The 20368-nt window shown below is 40.0% G+C and overlaps 2 protein-coding genes, 1 long non-coding RNA gene and 1 pseudogene across 4 annotated transcripts in view; 2 read left to right on the top strand and 2 right to left on the bottom strand.

The window, feature by feature from the left end:
- The window catches only part of LOC141762921 (uncharacterized), a 41606-nt gene extending 26930 nt beyond the window's left edge, over positions 1-14676 (bottom strand). Inside the window, exon 1 of the long non-coding RNA XR_012592933.1 lies at positions 14343-14676. This is a non-coding gene — a long non-coding RNA (uncharacterized LOC141762921). The remainder of the gene's footprint in view (positions 1-14342) is intronic.
- On the top strand, positions 2532-7059 carry LOC141762918 (retinol dehydrogenase 7-like). Of its 2 annotated transcripts, none has more exons than XM_074627086.1 (5): positions 2532-2586; positions 4305-4622; positions 6139-6397; positions 6488-6651; positions 6730-7059. In XM_074627086.1, exons 2-5 carry the CDS (start codon positions 4307-4309, stop codon positions 6951-6953), a joined length of 963 nt encoding a protein of 320 aa, XP_074483187.1. In that variant the 5' UTR covers positions 2532-2586; positions 4305-4306; the 3' UTR covers positions 6954-7059. The 2 variants fall into 2 exon arrangements, with proteins under 2 accessions (XP_074483187.1, XP_074483186.1); XM_074627085.1 differs by having other exon boundaries at positions 2552-2623.
- LOC141763286 (ATP synthase F(1) complex catalytic subunit beta, mitochondrial-like) lies at positions 8021-9713 on the bottom strand. Its single transcript, XM_074627857.1, has 6 exons — positions 9688-9713; positions 9452-9509; positions 9224-9346; positions 8903-9115; positions 8583-8784; positions 8021-8480 (listed from the first exon to the last, which is right to left on the bottom strand). The coding sequence occupies exons 1-6, from the start codon at positions 9711-9713 to the stop codon at positions 8383-8385; spliced, it is 720 nt and encodes a 239-aa protein (XP_074483958.1). The 3' UTR covers positions 8021-8382.
- Positions 14677-14720: 44 nt separating the features above from the next.
- On the top strand, positions 14721-19343 carry LOC141762919 (retinol dehydrogenase 7-like; annotated as a pseudogene).
- The last annotated feature ends 1025 nt before the right edge of the window (positions 19344-20368 follow it).

The following is a 20368-nucleotide window of genomic DNA, read 5'->3' as shown; positions in this document are numbered from 1 at the left end:
CAGTTCCTGACCTGAGGCATTTACGTGTGCAACACATTTTTAATTACAACTTTATTATTGGAAATAAGGGGTGCTTGAAGGCAGCATCTGACATAACATAACAGGAAATTAATTGCAAAACAACACTGCTGCCATCTTGTGGTGAAATATAAAAAGCTTCACTGATCCTTGGCACACACTGTTGACTGAGGAAACAGTTTTGTTGACTGTAAAGAAACAAGTTTCATTTGTGGTGTGCAGACGCTGGTGAATGTGTGATGCCTTCTGTGGGTGTCATTTGGGTATTTCCACATCTTGTTTGGTTGAACAGAAGTCGGATGTTTTGATGATGTGCATAAGCATAGAAAGGAAACGGCAAACTAGAGTTGTTGTGTCTGATCAGAGGCCTAAATGATGTTGGAGATATGACGTTTCACTGCTATTGCTCAACATTGTAAATTATAGATTAAAGTCTTCTTTATTACATCAACAAAGAATGATGCAAAAATATATATTTTTTTCTACTTTACTGAGCTTTTTTTGGTCGATTTTACCATGTCCCCAGTGCAAAGTAATCAACTTCTACAAGAACTATAAGCCATAAAAGTATAAAATACGTAAACTATTATTTAATTATTGAATAGGACATGTCAAACTTGCTCTGATTATATTCGGAAGAACTATAGTTATTTTATTTACCATTTTCAAGTCATTTTCCACCCTTTTAGTAGTTTCTCAACCTCCAAAAACTACAGCAGAAACTTTCACTCTTTTTCCATGTTTCATGTTGAGATGTTAATCTGTTTGTCACATTCTTAAAGGTCCCGTATCGTGCTCATTTCCAGGTTCATACTTGTATTTGTGTTTCTAATAGAACATGTTTACATGCTGAAATGTTAAAAAAAAACAACTTTATTTTCCTCATACTGTCAGGTTGAATATGCCTGTATTTACTCTCTGTCTGAAACGCTCCGTTTTAGTGCATTTCAATGGAATTGCAATGGAATTGCATTGCTAGGCAACAGTTTTGGTCCATGTTTACTTCCTGTCAGCTGATGTTATTCACATACACTGCAACAGGAAATAAACTGGGACACACTTAGAATGTTTACATTTAAAACCGTCAAATGATCTAAATATTGTATATTTGTGTCATCACAAATTGACAGAAATCGGCTTGTTTCAAACGCACATTTTTCTGTGTGTGTTTCTCTGTAAATTGAACGTTTTAATCGTCTAACAGTATTTATATAGCACTTTAAACCTGCTTTATAATATAAAAGACACGAAAATCTCACATTTTACAATATGGGACCTTTAAAGTTCCACCCTGTTCGGCTAAATTATGAAGAAAGTTGGTCCGATCACATAAAATTTAAAACATATTTGATATAGTGATAAAAGTTGTGTTTGTGTAGAACGTTAGCTAGCTAAACGTGGAGCACTCACAGAGTTATGGTTAAATTAGCTCAAAATGTTCCACCCTGTTATGTCTATAGACCAGTATAAACCAGTCTGCCCATAAGGATTAATATTTGAGTGCCTGAGATTGACCGATATGTTTTCCTGACAGTAAAACATGTCATATTTTTTTTTTGCAAAAGTCATGAAATGCTGCTGCGTAACAGGAAAGACTCACCAACTGTGTGTTGTAAGCTAAGACTGATTTCAAAACTATGCAGGAACTCCAGTATTTTATGTTACAGCCTCTCCTTTTCATGTTGACTCTATTCATTATGGGATAAATGTTATTAAATTGCATTATTTAGTATTTTTTTGTATGTCAAAATAATAAGTAATAACACTGTGTATATATTTATCAATAATGCACTGCAGATTTTAACATAAATCCAAAATTTCCTTGCTGGGACATGAAGAAAAGTGGTGTTTGGACCCATAAAATGCTGTATAAATGTTATTAAATCACATTATTTAGTAATTTTTTTATGTCAAGATGGGTAATAACACTGCGTTTATATTTATCAAGAATTGCACTGCAAATTGTAACATAAATCCAAAATGACCTGCATTCATTTATTTATTTATTCATTTATTTATTCATTTATTCATTCATTTATTTATTCATTCGTGCATTCATTTATGTATTCATTCATTTATTTGTTTATGCCTTTATTCATTTATTTACTTATTTATTCATTAATTAATTTATTCATTTATTTACTTACTTATTAATTTATTCATTTATTTACTCATTTATTCATTTATTTACTTATTTATTCATTCATGCATTCATTTATTTAGTTAGTTAGTTATTTACTTATCTATTTATTCATTCATTTATTCATTCATTTATTTAGTTATTTACTTACTTACTTATTTACAAATGTATTTATTTATTTATTTATTCATTCATTCATTTATTTATTTATTTATTCATTTATTTATTTCCGGTGCTAAGTGCAGTTGCAGCTGTTACTTTTCCCGCCGATAGGTGTCGCATGCCTGCCGTGTAGATTGTGGCTTATCTGATTGGTGGACGCGGTCGTTCTCCTGTGACGCAGCCTGCATTCTGTACAGAGTGTTACTATATAAGAGAGAGCGATAACCTGCTGGAGACAGTTACAGGGAGACCTCTACACACAGCAGGTAGGAGCACTGTTACTACTGTTAACCGTGTTTATAAGTAGAGAAAACAACTAGACTAAACTATAAACTACTACACTACTTCATCAGAAGCCTGTCTCAGATAATACAGCTGATGAATAAATCAGTTAGTCTGTATCTGTCATCAGCAATTGAGCAATATGACGTCACCAACCTCTGTGAAACCAGTCAATGACCAAGTTAAATTAGGTTACAGGCAAGTTTCATCATGTAATGTTGTATAGAAATTCAACAAAAAAACAGGAAGTCAACTATAGCTTCTTCTACTTCAAAGTAACTAGCCAAATATATCTGTTTTATTGTGTAAAAGAGTTAGCTTAGCTTACCAGCAATGTTGAGTGAGTGAAATATTTGAGATGTGATTGGAATGTTATTATTGTGCTGTATAAGTAGGGGAGACCGGGGACGGTGGTAACACCTTTCTCTCAGCATCAGTAACTCAGTGGTTGTTGGTGCTAGATGTCTCAAACTTTGATACAAGGTACCTATATCATTGATGTATTAAAAGAACTGGATAGAGCGTTGGAGGCGCGGCCCCGGTCATTCCTATGAGAATTGCTGAGTGGTTCATGAAGCCTGAATGGCTCGACTTCCGTCTGGAAGAGTACCCATATCTTGGCGGATCTCGGGCAACTGGGACATGCGCAGTAGCGTCCGCTCGGTCACATGACTCGGTCACCGGGTCATACTGGGGAGTTGATTCACCTCATAAGAAATTAACCGCTGAGTTACAGACATCTCTTTCCCAATGTAAGTTTATGGGGAAAAGTATTTTTGGGCCCAACGGCATCACGTGACTGACACGGAAGTTGCAGTACTTGGCCACTACGAAAGTCCGGATCGACGACCGCCGCACTTCTTGGGAGCTTGAGCGAAGCAGAGTTATAGTTTCGTAGCATTTATTCACCGACAAATAAACTGTACACACACTGCTACGTTCACAGCTATAACGCCACTAACAACCTCACACTCACCGCCAATACACTCGCACACGGTCTGTTGGAAACTCGCTAAAGTTACGCAGACTACGTGTACGGCGGCGGGCCTCCGGCAATGCTAGAGCTGCTAACGTAACACAAATACACACTGTTTGTTGGCCACTCGCTAAAGTTATACTGGGCAGACACACAGCTGACAACCTGCTAATCAAACTAAATGTATATACATTTTTCAAAATGAGCACCCCTATCTACTACAAATAAAACTTAGACAGGTCTGTCCGCAAGACGACAAGCAAACAACTTTTATATTGCTTGTTTTCTGAATGGAGTTTGGATCACGATAGTGATTAGTGATATACGATATTGATGACATCGCCGCAGCTCTTTTCTGATTGGTCAAAATGTCAGTGATACAACTAACTCAGTGGTACAACTCTCCCCGGTCTCCCCTACATTTTTGCATTAACAAAATGTACTTATATGTAATAAAATTATATTATTATGTACGATATTACTGGGTTGTTAATAGTAATGCGTTAATGTATAAGTAGCATTTTACTGAAATATTTCATATAATTTTGATTAGTTAAATCGATTGCATTGCATTTTATAAACCAACCATATGTTTTGAATGGAAAATATAATCTGCAGAATAACTACAGTACAAATGTAGCGGATAATAGAAGTATTAAGGACAAGTACGTCAAAACTGTACTTGAGAAAATGTAATGTAATGTCCTCCCTCTTTGTTTCTTCCAGTCATGTACCTGTATCTCCTGGCTGGGCTGGTGGTTTTCTACTACCTGTACCGCTGGGTCACGGAGCTACCCAGGGTCCCCGACAAGGGCAGCAAGTATGTGTACATCACCGGCTGCGACACCGGCTTTGGCAACCTCCTGGCCCGCCATCTGGACAAAAAGGGCTTCAGAGTGATCGCCGCGTGCTTCAGCGAGAGGGGGGAAGAGGATCTGAAGAAGTCCTGCTCCAGCAACCTGATCACAACACACCTAGATGTCAGGTCCAAGGACAGCGTTGCCAAAGTTGCAGCGATGATCAAGGACAAAGTGGGGGGGCGCGGTGAGTTTTAACCCTCTCTTATTTTGTTGGATAAATATCTCCACAACTATTGAAGTGACACATCGTTGCCGGTCCAGACCCGACACATTCCTCTCATGTATTCAACGTGTATTAACATGCTTTGATTTTTTCTGCTCTACTTAAGGGATGATAAGGGTGTTTTGAAGCGAGGTTATATGAGGTATTTACCTATTGTCAGTGTATTACCTACAGTAGATGGCAGTCGGCACGCAGAGAGAAGCAGACAGCACGGGAGCAAAGTAATGTACTGTTGTGGACGGGGCCGGCAGCAAAATGGATTTCAACCACCTAAAGGAATCAATATCAGTTTAAGTGTACGCTATATTTATAACATGGCAAACTGCAGCCCAACAGCCAACAACAGCTGTCAGTGTGTCAGTGTGCTGACTTGCGTTATTCAGCCTCCTTTGATACAAGCTAGTTACATATTTGGGTTCACCAAAGTCACACAATAACACAAACAAACTAACCGATCGAGGCAGCGGTAGACCAGAAACCCCCCCGTGTTCTGCAGGGTAAAATTACTGTTTCTTTCAATGGAATCTGGTGGCTTTGACAAGAACATAAATGGATACAACGGCTTCAGTTCCCCATCGGAAAGGGCTGTCTGACGGCAAGGTAAACCAGTGAAAATATTCTAATTATAGCGTATATTGATATTGTTTTTTTAGGTGTCTAAAAGACATTTAGCTGCCGGCCCCGTCATATTTGCCAACCCTCCCGATTTTCTCCCGGTTTCCTCCCAGGGTCACATTTCTCCAATTTCCCTCCTGTTCTTACCAACTTTTTCCCCCATTCGTTACCTCAGCCTGTTTCTGGCATTGTGGACAGCGTATACAAGCCCTACTGTTTCCACCCAGACAACAATAGATACACTGCTCATACGCTCGTGATCAACACAACACAGTTTGAGCTGAGCTCGCCGCACATCACAGCGAGCAGCGCCCAAAGTTGGGCTCTGCTCGACTCACCGAAAAGCTGTCGTGGAGTGGCGCAAGCCGTTAGAAATAACGTGTTTCAGATCGCATCGGTGGCGTTGTCGTGTTGTCTGAAAGGAGCTTCGGTAAGTGAGAGAAGGAGAGAGAAATGGAGAGCTCTAGAGGAAGTAATACTCAAGCAGGAGCAAATAAGAATGAATCAATAAAAACTGATCAATATTTGTTTATGCCAGAGGGGCGAATTATTCAGTTTCATTTCCTGAGAATTAAAAGTAGAATTAAAAGTAGGCCTATTTAACATAAAAATGCTGTTGCAGTGTACTATTTAATTTCATTCAAGTCACCAGAATGCAGGAAACAAAGTCTCTGAAACTCAATTATTTATATAAATATATGTATGTATATAGATAGATAAGTACCTCATACAACCCCGCGTCAAAACAGCCGAACTATCTCTTTAAAATGACCGTATGGTGCAACTAGTTGTGAAGGAACTTATTAATAAGGTCAAATGTAATGATTTTATTGACTTGTTGTCCTCTGTGTTATCCTCCCAGGCTTATGGGCCGTGGTGAACAACGCAGGAGTGTCCGTCCCCTCCGCCCCGTGCGATTGGCTCACCATCGACGACTACAAGTCCATGCTGGATGTCAACCTGATCGGTGTGATCGCGGTGACCCTGAGCGTCCTGCCGCTGATTAAGAATGCCAGGGGGAGGGTGGTGAATGTGGCGAGCGTGTTCGGGAGGGTGAGCCCCACGGGAGGCCCGTACTGCGTCTCCAAGTACGGCGTGGAGTCCTTCAACGACGGCCTCAGGTGAAACATTAACACACGCAATCAATTTATTGTCTAGCACAGAGACTCTTCGCATACAAGCACTGAGCAAATAAAAACGTTCTGCTCCAGGTTAAACCTAGCGCCGTTCGGTGTCAAAGTCCTCTGCATTGAGCCGGGCTTCTTCAAAACAAATGTGACCGACACCACCATCCTGACCAATAACGTGAAGATGCTGTGGGACAGACTGCCCCAGGATGTCAGAGACGACTACGGAACAGAATTTCTAGACAAGTGTAAGTTTGGATCGTTGCTTTTCCTCATTTTTGTTTTTAACTCTGTTTATTTATCCTGCTCATTTTTTCCCCTCCTAGCACTGGTCATAATAAAAGACAAAGTTTCCGCGATGAGTGACGGAGATCTGATGAAGGTGGTCAACTGTATGGAGCACGCCGTGTCCGCCGTCCGGCCCCGCACCCGCTACTCCCCGGGCTGGGACGCCAAGGTCTTCTGGCTGCCGCTGTCCTACATGCCAACCTTCGTCTTTGACTACATCATGTTGAAACAATCGGTTCCTATTGCCAAGCAGCAGGAATGAATTATGATGTTTGTTTGTTTTTTTATCCATGTGTGCACAATCCATCAGTGCATTGTTTATGTAGCTAACATTTGGCTGGAAGGCTCTGTGACATAAACAATACAATTTAGTAGGACTTTGTGTGTCTGTCTGTAAACCGTCTCTGAATATTTCCTAAAGACTAGCGAGTACTTACACGGTGTACAAGGCCACCTTATCTACAGACTGATGGCCTTGATGAGTGTGTGAAAGGTCAGGGAGGGACAATAACACGGCAGCTATTAAATACAGATGACATGAGCAGCAGGTAGAGACACGACCGTGATTTAGTTTCCACACAACGTATAAAAAGACTTATTTAATTGCCTAAAGTCATTTTACCTGCTGTAGACTAGTAATGTTCAGAAAAGTCATACAATTTTAAGTCATTCCTGTTAAGCAGCAACATTTCTGTCCCCATGAATTACTTACTAATAATAAATGGCTTGAATTCTAGATTAAGGTCTTTATAACAAACTAAGATAAATGCACATTAAAAAAAAAGCCATGTTAAACTGTCTTATTTATATATATATATATATATTATGTGTGTGCGTGCGTGCATCTATGTATGTGTGTACACTGTATATGTGCATATTTGTATACATGTATACGTGTGTATAAATATGTATACATGTACGTGTGTGTATATATGTACGTATGTATGTTTTTAGCAACAAAAAAAAGTATTTAATCAGTTTTAATTTTCTGCCACTTATCTGGGCCAGGTCGCATTAATTTAAATGATATGAGCAATTATTGTTGCATGCAGCCAGTTGGGACAAATTGCTTTGTCATAACATTGAGCCTTGAACTTTGACTGTCTTTATCTGCGGCGCAGAGGATTGTGGGGTTAGAAAAGCATGCTGGCTTGCATATAAAAAAATGTGACTGGAAGTAGCAGGACATCCTGGTATTTTTGACATACTTGATCTTTTTCTGGAATACTAAATAGTATTTATGGGTGTTGGAACGCACAGATAATGAATAATTGTTGACCTTATTTACTTATTGCGTTACCCGTTAGTTGAAACAAAAACTCATCCAAATTGTTTGTCCACTGTTTTATTTCAGTACTTGACAAAAGCTGCAACACAGTTCAGATCAGCGCTCAACATGACTCGAGACTGCCATCTTGTGGTCAGAGTGGATGAGGACAGCCATTTCATGAAATCCACTACTCGGAACAACGACTATTAAAGCATATAGGAAATATACAGTTGACGAGTTTTTTTGTTTTTGTGTGTAAAGACAGCGTTTTATTCCATCTTTCATTGGAAACATTAAATAGAACTTTTTCTTTCAGGATGACGAGACAGGTACATTTGTTATTTTGACATGTTTTACAAACCAAGTGCTCCTAACCGCAGAACCCCTCCTTGTTTTCTCTCCCTCTCAACAGGTAGATTGTTTACGCGAGCTCTTCAGCCATCCTCGCGGCCTTCTCGACCACTTCCTCGATGGCGCCGACCATGTAGAAGGCCTGCTCGGGCAGACTGTCGTACTCGCCTGCAGGGAACAACGGGTACAAAAGAAAAATATTAGTACTGTAAATAGAGCTGAAGACGTTCGAATTAAGTACTTAAAGTCGAGGTGACATCATCCACTTACCGCCGAGGATGCTCTGGAAGCCCTTGATGGTTTCTTTGAGGGGCACCAGCTTTCCCATGTGGCCGGTGAAGACCTCGGCCACCTGGAAGGGCTGGGACAGGAAACGCTGGATCTTGCGGGCGCGTGCCACGGTCAGCTTGTCCTCCTCAGACAACTCATCCATACCCAGGATGGCGATGATGTCCTGCAGGGATTTGTAGTCCTACAGGAGGAAAAGTAGAACTTGTTAGCCTGATAAATGTTTTCTTAGTCCCACCAAAGTAAATAGATAATTATCAGCCCCACCAAAATAAAAATAGATGAATTATAAAGTCCCAAACCTGAAGGATTTTCTGCACGCCACGGGCGATATCGTAGTGCTCGTGGCCGACGATGTTGGGGTCCATGATACGGGAGGTTGAGTCCAGGGGGTCGACGGCGGGGTAGATACCCAGCTCAGCGATGGCGCGGGACAACACGGTGGTGGCGTCCAAGTGAGCGAAGGTGGTGGCGGGGGCAGGGTCGGTCAAGTCGTCAGCGGGCACATAGATGGCCTGGTGGAGAGGATTAAGACTTGGTTAATCTTTAATAGTAGTTTTAGCATGAATTATGTGTTAACATGCGCTGGCATAGTCAGTTATTGTCATTAAGGTCCTGTTTACCTGCACAGATGTGATTGAGCCCTTCTTGGTGGTGGTGATTCTCTCCTGCATGGTACCCATGTCAGTGGCCAGAGTGGGCTGGTAACCCACAGCGGAGGGGATACGACCCAGCAGGGCAGACACCTGAGAGGTAAGATGGTCATTACTAATGAGCCAGTCAACATTCAACATTACAAAATGTATCTTTAGGGAATCATTTCTTGCCCCTGACAGACATGTTTTACAGACCTCGGAGCCAGCCTGTGTGAAGCGGAAGATGTTGTCGATGAAGAGCAGCACATCCTGACTCCAGTACCATCAGATATATTAAAACTATAAAGTGAATGCACACAAACAATCCAAGATACTGTTGACATGTTCTATGTCCCCTGAGTGTAAATTGTGTGTATTGTAATTTGTTTAGCAGCACTGTGTAAACAACCATGTTGTTTATTATTTTTTCTACTGAATCATCAGTTCCTGACCTGAGGCATTTACGTGTGCAACACATTTTTAATTACAACTTTATTATTGGAAATAAGGGGTGCTTGAAGGCAGCATCTGACATAACATAACAGGAAATTAATTGCAAAACAACACTGCTGCCATCTTGTGGTGAAATATAAAAAGCTTCACTGATCCTTGGCACACACTGTTGACTGAGGAAACAGTTTTGTTGACTGTAAAGAAACAAGTTTCATTTGTGGTGTGCAGACGCTGGTGAATGTGTGATGCCTTCTGTGGGTGTCATTTGGGTATTTCCACATCTTGTTTGGTTGAACAGAAGCCGGATGTTTTGATGATGTGCATAAGCATAGAAAGGAAACGGCAAACTAGAGTTGTTGTGTCTGATCAGAGGCCTAAATGATGTTGGAGATATGACGTTTCACTGCTATTGCTCAACATTGTAAATTATAGATTAAAGTCTTCTTTATTACATCAACAAAGAATGATGCAAAAATATATATTTTTTTCTACTTTACTGAGCTTTTTTTGGTCGATTTTACCATGCCCCCAGTGCAAAGTAATCAACTTCTACAAGAACTATAAGCCATAAAAGTATAAAATACGTAAACTATTATTTAATTATTGAATAGGACATGTCAAACTTGCTCTGATTATATTCGGAAGAACTATAGTTATTTTATTTACCATTTTCAAGTCATTTTCCACCCTTTTAGTAGTTTCTCAACCTCCAAAAACTACAGCAGAAACTTTCACTCTTTTTCCATGTTTCATGTTGAGATGTTAATCTGTTTGTCACATTCTTAAAGGTCCCGTATCGTGCTCATTTCCAGGTTCATACTTGTATTTGTGTTTCTAATAGAACATGTTTACATGCTGAAATGTTAAAAAAAAACAACTTTATTTTCCTCATACTGTCAGGTTGAATATGCCTGTATTTACTCTCTGTCTGAAACGCTCCGTTTTAGTGCATTTCAATGGAATTACAATGGAATTGCATTGCTAGGCAACAGTTTTGGTCCATGTTTACTTCCTGTCAGCTGATGTTATTCACATACACTGCAACAGGAAATAAACTGGGACACACTTAGAATGTTTACATTTAAAACCGTCAAATGATCTAAATATTGTATATTTGTGTCATCACAAATTGACAGAAATCGGCTTGTTTCAAACGCACATTTTTCTGTGTGTGTTTCTCTGTAAATTGAACGTTTTAATCGTCTAACAGTATTTATATAGCACTTTAAACCTGCTTTATAATATAAAAGACACGAAAATCTCACATTTTACAATATGGGACCTTTAAAGTTCCACCCTGTTCGGCTAAATTATGAAGAAAGTTGGTCCGATCACATAAAATTTAAAACATATTTGATATAGTGATAAAAGTTGTGTTTGTGTAGAACGTTAGCTAGCTAAACGTGGAGCACTCACAGAGTTATGGTTAAATTAGCTCAAAATGTTCCACCCTGTTATGTCTATAGACCAGTATAAACCAGTCTGCCCATAAGGATTAATATTTGAGTGCCTGAGATTGACCGATATGTTTTCCTGACAGTAAAACATGTCATATTTTTTTTTTGCAAAAGTCATGAAATGCTGCTGCGTAACAGGAAAGACTCACCAACTGTGTGTTGTAAGCTAAGACTGATTTCAAAACTATGCAGGAACTCCAGTATTTTATGTTACAGCCTCTCCTTTTCATGTTGACTCTATTCATTATGGGATAAATGTTATTAAATTGCATTATTTAGTATTTTTTTGTATGTCAAAATAATAAGTAATAACACTGTGTATATATTTATCAATAATGCACTGCAGATTTTAACATAAATCCAAAATTTCCTTGCTGGGACATGAAGAAAAGTGGTGTTTGGACCCATAAAATGCTGTATAAATGTTATTAAAGGTCACATATTATACTCCATTTAAACTAGTTATTATAGGTCTCAGACACCTCCAAACCATGTCTCTGAAGTTTTTTTTTCAAAAAAACAATCAGATCATGCATTCCAGCATGTCTCTATAACCTCTGTTTCAGCCCATTTCCAAAAGTGCTGATTTCTGTGTCTGTAGCCTCTGTCTCCTCCCACTCTGCTCTGATTGGTCAGCGTTTTCTGTCAATCAAACGTCCTCAACAACACAGCGTCACCCTCCCCGCCCCCCTCGCGGCCTGAGAGCAGGGAGAGAGAGGAGCTAGAATAGAGCTTATAAACCACTTTAAAGTTTATAAACCAGAAACTTCACCCAGCGCACGTTACCGGAGGAATCTGATCAGAAATCGGCGACACATGATGAACATCTGCGGTCCAGATTCCAGGTTTTCCTGACGGTTTCTCTCAGGTAAATAATACTGTTTATATCTCTGTTAGTTAGCTCAGTGTTTACCTCATGCATCAACTCTGTAAACCGTAAACATACACTCTGTTTTACGTCTGTCTTTACAGATCCATCTGTGAGAAATGACCGACAGAATCATCCCAGAGGAGAGCAGACAGCTGTGGGCAGATGGCTCTGTTTACATGGAGATACAAAGCTAACCCGGTAGCATGTAGCTAACCCGTTAGCATGTAGCTACATGCTAACGGGTTAGCTACATGCTACCGCTATGACACGGTGTGTAAACACAGCGACCATCAGGGTGGAAAATAGAAGATGTGAAACAGTAGTCAGTTCATTATTTCTGCTAAAAGATAAATGTATGGAAGATCAGAGTAATGGTATATTATTTACAGTAGTAGCTGTCTCTGTGTTACCATGACTACAGACCACCGGAGCTTAGCTTACTGTAGTTTACCAGAGCTGAAGACTTTCTCCTGTACCATGTTAACATAACTAACTAACAGGTGGGATGATTACAAATGCTGTGAATAATTAATATTGTCATCTGTCAACTCAAATAAAGTTTGACTGTGAAACAGAAATGTGTTGTGTTGCTTACAAGTCACTATTTACTACCTGTACTCTGCTACATGCATGACATCAAATATATATAATATATAAATATCATCTGTTTAAACAGTGTAATTACATAAAGCCTTTGTGAAAGAACATGTTATATTTAGATGATGGGAGTACATGAAGCCTGTTCTGCTGGTTCTTGCAGACTAACAGTAGGAGCTACTTTGCTCAAGTTCGGTTGAGGAGGAGAGACAGTGACGCGCTGTGGGCCGGGGTCAGCTACTGAAGGTTCTGCTCTGGTTCGACCAGGAAACCCTCACGTGGCTTGCATTTCTCAAATGACGTCAGAATACAAGGAAAAAAGCGAATTTTTTTTCTGCACCCATTTCCGGACAAACGGAGGAGGAGAAAAAGAGAGAGGATGGTCTTTTATGATACTATGGTGGCCTGTAGACACACTGGGGACAGATATTGATGTTTAAAAGACATGGAAAAGTGCATTTTGCATAATAGGTGACCTTTAAATCACATTATTTAGTAATTTTTTTATGTCAAGATGGGTAATAACACTGCGTTTATATTTATCAAGAATTGCACTGCAAATTGTAACATAAATCCAAAATGACCTGCATTCATTTATTTATTTATTCATTTATTTATTTATTCATTCATTTATTTATTCATTCATTTATTTATTCATGCATTCATTTATGTATTCATTCATTTATTTGTTTATGCCTGTATTCATTCATTTATTTATTTACTTATTTATTCATTAATTAATTTATTCATTTATTTACTTACTTATTCATTTATTTATTCATTTATTTACTTATTTATTCATTTATTTACTTATTTATTTATTCATTCATGCATTCATTTATTCATTTATTTAGTGAAGGAACTGGCCTTCTACCTCCAAGAGGTCAAGGCCCAGTTACGTGTTGGTTAATCTTGTGTGACAAAGAGAATTTCCAAACAGATGAGTTAAAGCATAATGATTCAATTTATTCCGAACAATCAATGTTGCATAAGTAAAAATAAAAGAGTTTACAGATATCTGGATCCAATCAACGTGTCCCTGACAACATACAGTGCATGGGTCAGTTCGCGAAGTCTGAACCCCGAGCTATGTCTTTGCTGCATATCTTCTTCTTTGTTATCTCCTTCTGACTCCTTTCTCTCTTTGACCTTGCAAAAAGAACAGAACGTGCATCCTCCCTGTCCTCGCAAACACTTCATGCACAACAAATCCAACAATCAGGTTATTTCAGGTCATTGTAAGCACTTTTGTACATAATAAATCCAACAGACCCTCTTTTGAACTTAACTAAGTTCACCTACAGATAATGTTACATACAGATGTATTAATTATAAGCATAGATAATGTTACGTACAGATGTATTAATTATAAGCATAGATAATGTTACGTACAGATGTATTAATTATAAGCATCATCCCACAACCTCTTCAGGGTCAACATCTTCACTATCCTCCGCCATTTCCAGGAGACCCTGTCTCTCAGCTTGGAACATGGCCATCTGATAGGAAGGAGGTGCATCCGGAGGCTTTCGTTGCACAGCAGAAATAATCACACGCTCAGTGAGGTGGCGAATACATGGAATACAGCAACAACCACATAATACTAAGCATGCACACACAGCAAGGATTGAGGAGAATAGAGATACCACCATGGACTTCCATTTCCCAAAGGTACGGTCTAACCAGTCGTTAATGGGTCATCGTGCATGGATTCCTTTCTCTCTTTGACCTTGCAAAAAGAACAGAACGTGCGTCCTCCCTGTCCTCGCAAACACTTCATGCACAACAAATCCAACAATCGGGTTATTTCAGGTCATTGTAAGCACTTTTGTACATAATAAATCCAACATTAGTTAGTTATTTATTTACTTATCTATTCATTCATTCATTCATTCATTCATTCATTTATTCATTTATTTATTCATTCATTCATTCATTTATTCATTTATTTATTTATTTATTTCCGGTGCTAAGTGCAGTTGCAGCTGTTACTTTTCCCGCCGATAGGTGTCGCATGCCTGCCGTGTAGATTGTGGCTTATCTGATTGGTGGACGCGGTCGTTCTCCTGTGACGCAGCCTGCATTCTGTACAGAGTGTTACTATATAAGAGAGAGCGATAACCTGCTGGAGACAGTTACAGAGAGACCTCTAAACACAGCAGGTAGGAGCACTGTTACTACTGTTAACCGTGTTTATAAGTAGAGAAAACAACTAGACTAAACTATAAACTACTACACTACTTCATCAGAAGCCTGTCTCAGATAATACAGCTGATGAATATATCATGTAAAGTACAGGCAAGTTTCATCATGTAATGTTGTGTAGAAATTCAACAAAAAAACAGGAAATCAACTATAGCTTCTTCTACTTCAAGTAACTAGCCAAATATATCTGTTTTATTGTGTAAAAGAGTTAGCTTAGCTTACCAGCAATGTTGAGTGAGTGAAATATTTGAGATGTGATTGGAATGTTATTGTTGTGCTGTATAAGTAGGAGAGACCGGGGACGGTGGTAACACCTTTCTCTCAGCATCAGTAACTCAGTGGTTGTTGGTGCTAGATGTCTCAAACTTTGATACAAGGTACCTATATCATGGATGTATTAAAAGAACTGGATACAGCGTTGGAGGCGCGGCCCCGGTCATTCCTATGAGAAATCGACGACCGCCGCACTTCTTGGGAGCTTGAGCGAAGCAGAGTTATAGTTTCGTAGCATTTATTCACCGACAAATAAACTGTACACACACTGCTACGTTCACAGCTATAACGCCACTAACAACCTCACACTCACCGCCAATACACTCGCACACGGTCTGTTGGAAACTCGCTAAAGTTACGCAGACTACGTGTACGGCGGCGGGCCTCCGGCAATGCTAGAGCTGCTAACGTAACACAAATACACACTGTTTGTTGGCCACTCGCTAAAGTTATACTGGGCAGACACACAGCTGACAACCTGCTAATCAAACTAAATGTATATACATTTTTCAAAATGAGCACCCCTATCTACTACAAATAAAACTTAGACAGTTCTGTCCGCAAGACGACAAGCAAACAACTTTTATATTGCTTGTTTTCTGAATGGAGTTTGGATCACGATAGTGATTAGTGATATACGATATTGATGACATCGCCGCAGCTCTTTTCTGATTGGTCAAAATGTCAGTGATACAACTAACTCAGTGGTACAACTCTCCCCGGTCTCCCCTACATTTTTGTATTAACAAAATGTACTTATATGTAATAAAATTATATTATTATGTACGATATTACTGGGTTGTTAATAGTAATGCGTTAATGTATAAGTAGCATTTTACTGAAATATTTCATATAATTTTGATTAGTTAAATCGATTGCATTGCATTTTATAAACCAACCATATGTTTTGAATGGAAAATATAATCTGCAGAATAACTACAGTACAAATGTAGCGGATAATAGAAGTATTAAGGACAAGTACGTCAAAACTGTACTTGAGAAAATGTAATGTAATGTCCTCCCTCTTTGTTTCTTCCAGTCATGTACCTGTATCTCCTGGCTGGGCTGGTGGTTTTCTACTACCTGTACCGCTGGGTCACGGAGCTACCCAGGGTCCCCGACAAGGGCAGCAAGTATGTGTACATCACCGGCTGCGACACCGGCTTTGGCAACCTCCTGGCCCGCCATCTGGACAAAAAGGGCTTCAGAGTGATCGCCGCGTGCTTCAGCGAGAGGGGGGAAGAGGATCTGAAGAAGTCCTGCTCCAGCAACCTGATCACAACACACCTAGATGTCAGGTCCAAGGACAGCGTTGCCAAAGTTGCAGCGATGATCAAGGACAAAGTGGGGGGGCGCGGTGAGTTTTAACCCTCTCTTATTTTGTTGGATAAATATCTCCACAACTATTGAAGTGACACATCGTTGCCGGTCCAGACCCGACACATTCCTCTCATGTATTCAACGTGTATTAACATGCTTTGATTTTTTCTGCTCTACTTAAGGGATGATAAGGGTGTTTTGAAGCGAGGTTGAGGTATGTACCTATTGTCAGTGTATTACCTACAGTAGATGGCAGTCGGCACGCAGAGAGAAGCAGACAGCACGGGAGCAAAGTAATGTACTGTTGTAGACGGGGCCGGCAGCAAAATGGATTTCAACCACCTAAAGGAATCAATATCAGTTTACGTGTACGCTATATTTAGAATATTTTCACCGGTTTTCCCTTGCCAGAACAGCGTAACACTCTATCTTAGCTGTTATCTATGCTCTTGCCAAAGCAACCAGACTCCATTGGGAAAAAAACAGTAATTTTACCCCGCAGAACACAGGGGTTGCTGGTCTACCGCTGCCTCGATCGGTTAGTTAGTTTGTGTTATTGTGTGACTTTTGTGAATCCAAACTAACCAAAGTCACACAATAACTAAGGCTGTCAATGGTTTAAATATTTCATCATGATTAATCACATGCTTGTCTGTTCAAAGTTTAAAGGACCTTATTTGTCAAGTATTTCATACTCTTATCAACATGGGAGAGGACAAATATGCTGCTTTATGGAAATGTATGTATATATTTATGATTGGAAATCAATTACCAACACAATACAATGACGAATATTGTCCAAAACCCCTCACAGGTCTATTTAGCATAGAAAATATGCTCAAATCATAACATGGCAAACTGCAGCCCAACAGCCAACAACAGCTGTCAGTGTGTCAGTGTGCTGACTTGCGTTATTCAGCCTCCTTTGATACAAGCTAGTTACATATTTGGGTTCACCAAAGTCACACAATAACACAAACAAACTAACCGATCGAGGCAGCGGTAGACCAGAAACCCCCCCGTGTTCTGCAGGGTAAAATTACTGTTTCTTTCAATGGAATCTGGTGGCTTTGACAAGAACATAAATGGATACAACGGCTTCAGTTCCCCATCGGAAAGGGCTGTCTGACGGCAAGGTAAACCAGTGAAAATATTCTAATTATAGCGTATATTGATATTGTTTTTTTAGGTGTCTAAAAGACATTTAGCTGCCGGCCCCGTCATATTTGCCAACCCTCCCGATTTTCTCCCGGTTTCCTCCCAGGGTCACATTTCTCCAATTTCCCTCCTGTTCTTACCAACTTTTTCCCCCATTCGTTACCTCAGCCTGTTTCTGGCATTGTGGACAGCGTATACAAGCCCTACTGTTTCCACCCAGACAACAATAGATACACTGCTCATACGCTCGTGATCAACACAACACAGTTTGAGCTGAGCTCGCCGCACATCACAGCGAGCAGCGCCCAAAGTTGGGCTCTGCTCGACTCACCGAAAAGCTGTCGTGGAGTGGCGCAAGCCGTTAGAAATAACGTGTTTCAGATCGCATCGGTGGCGTTGTCGTGTTGTCTGAAAGGAGCTTCGGTAAGTGAGAGAAGGAGAGAGAAATGGAGAGCTCTAGAGGAAGTAATACTCAAGCAGGAGCAAATAAGAATGAATCAATAAAAACTGATCAATATTTGTTTATGCCAGAGGGGCGAATTATTCAGTTTCATTTCCTGAGAATTAAAAGTAGAATTAAAAGTAGGCCTATTTAACATAAAAATGCTGTTGCAGTGTACTATTTAATTTCATTCAAGTCACCAGAATGCAGGAAACAAAGTCTCTGAAACTCAATTATTTATATAAATATATGTATGTATATATATATAGATAGATAAGTACCTCATACAACCCCGCGTCAAAACAGCCGAACTATCTCTTTAAAATGACCGTATGGTGCAACTAGTTGTGAAGGAACTTATTAATAAGGTCAAATGTAATGATTTTATTGACTTGTTGTCCTCTGTGTTATCCTCCCAGGCTTATGGGCCGTGGTGAACAACGCAGGAGTGTCCGTCCCCTCCGCCCCGTGCGATTGGCTCACCATCGACGACTACAAGTCCATGCTGGATGTCAACCTGATCGGTGTGATCGCGGTGACCCTGAGCGTCCTGCCGCTGATTAAGAATGCCAGGGGGAGGGTGGTGAATGTGGCGAGCGTGTTCGGGAGGGTGAGCCCCACGGGAGGCCCGTACTGCGTCTCCAAGTACGGCGTGGAGTCCTTCAACGACGGCCTCAGGTGAAACATTAACACACGCAATCAATTTATTGTCTAGCACAGAGACTCTTCGCATACAAGCCCTGAGCAAATAAAAACGTTCTGCTCCAGGTTAAACCTAGCGCCGTTCGGTGTCAAAGTCCTCTGCATTGAGCCGGGCTTCTTCAGAACAAATATGACCGACACCACCATCCTGACCAATAACGTGAAGATGCTGTGGGACAGACTGCCCCAGGATGTCAGAGACGACTACGGAACAGAATTTCTAGACAAGTGTAATTTTGGATCGTTGCTTTTCCTCATTTTTGTTTTTAACTCTGTTTATTTATCCTGCTCATTTTTTCCCCTCCTAGCACTGGTCATAATAAAAGACAAAGTTTCCGCGATGAGTGACGGAGATCTGATGAAGGTGGTCAACTGTATGGAGCACGCCCCGCACCCGCTACTCCCCGGGCTGGGACGCCAAGGTCTTCTGGCTGCCGCTGTCCTACATGCCAACCTTCGTCTTTGACTACATCATGTTGAAACAATCGGTTCCTATTGCCAAGCAGCAGGAATGAATTATGATGTTTGTTTGTTTTTTTATCCATGTGTGCACAATCCATCAGTGCATTGTTTATGTAGCTAACATTTGGCTGGAAGGCTCTGTGACATAAACAATACAATTTAGTAGGACTTTGTGTGTCTGTCTGTAAACCGTCTCTGAATATTTCCTAAAGACTAACGAGTACTAGTACTAGGTGTACAAGGCCACCTTATCTACAGACTGATGGCCTTGATGAGTGTGTGAAAGGTCAGGGAGGGACAATAACACGGCAGCTATTAAATACAGATGACATGAGCAGCAGGTAGAGACACGACCGTGATTAAGTTTCCACACAACGTATAAAAAGACTTACATTTAATAGTCCATGAGCCAGGGGGTTGGTCGTGCCACTTTGGAGGGACCAAGTCTCATGGTGATTTTTATAACGGTCTATGTCCCTAGTGTTGGGAAATGCATGATAGCATTGCAGCAATGGTAGCTTTCTATTTGCTATCACTCCTCTTTTCATCCCTCCATCATTCAAATTTTCCCATCTTTTTTCGCCATTTTACACATAGATCCAGTATAAAAGAGGGAAACCAACACACAATGTCATGAAGTCATATATCATTGTAAAGGTTAGACTATAATCTGTCCATCGGTCACATTGTCATGACACTGAGGTCAAGATAATTTGACCTTTGACCTCTAATGCTGTAATCGGGCCAATTCTGAATGCCACTGCAAATGCCCTTATATCTAACTTCATATTGATCTGATGTGCACATGGATAGTTCCAGCATAAAGAGTACAAAAAGAGCTTTAAAATGATATATTACATGAATAACAACAATAACAACATTTCTTATCAGAATAAGCGTAACTTTGTGCAGTTTGTATCTGATAGAATGTTCAGAACTTTGCATTGGATTCTGTTATTGGGGGCAGTTTGTAAATGACTTTCTTAGCAGCAGAAACACAAAATAATACAAAAACTCTAAAAACTTTCCTAAGAAATGTATTCTCTACCAGGTTTATCAATTATTTGATGTGTTCCCACTCTTACCCTGTTGTCAATATAAACATGTTACAACTGATGAGGCCCCGTTTCAGTAGCAGTGGGTTATAATCCAGGTGATATGTGAAAATGATGTTCACTTTTTCACAACTACAT

The sequence above is a fragment of the Sebastes fasciatus genome, chromosome 24 (assembly GCF_043250625.1).
Source record: "Sebastes fasciatus isolate fSebFas1 chromosome 24, fSebFas1.pri, whole genome shotgun sequence".
NCBI lineage: Eukaryota > Metazoa > Chordata > Actinopteri > Perciformes > Sebastidae > Sebastes > Sebastes fasciatus.
This window is presented reverse-complemented; position numbering and strand designations above follow the sequence as displayed.

Coding starts and splice junctions, on each gene's coding strand:
- LOC141762918 (XM_074627086.1), top strand. CDS start 4,307: ATGTACCTGTATCTCCTGGCTGGGCTGGTGGTTTTCTACTACCTGTAC. Junction 6,398..6,487: donor TCCTTCAACGACGGCCTCAG/GTGAAACATTAA, acceptor GTTCTGCTCCAG/GTTAAACCTAGCGCCGTTCG. Junction 6,652..6,729: donor AACAGAATTTCTAGACAAGT/GTAAGTTTGGAT, acceptor TTCCCCTCCTAG/CACTGGTCATAATAAAAGAC.
- LOC141763286 (XM_074627857.1), bottom strand. CDS start 9,713: ATGTGTTGCACACGTAAATGCCTCAG. Junction 9,347..9,451: donor TCACACAGGCTGGCTCCGAG/GTCTGTAAAACA, acceptor CTTACCTCTCAG/GTGTCTGCCCTGCTGGGTCG. Junction 8,785..8,902: donor GCGTGCAGAAAATCCTTCAG/GTTTGGGACTTT, acceptor TTCCTCCTGTAG/GACTACAAATCCCTGCAGGA.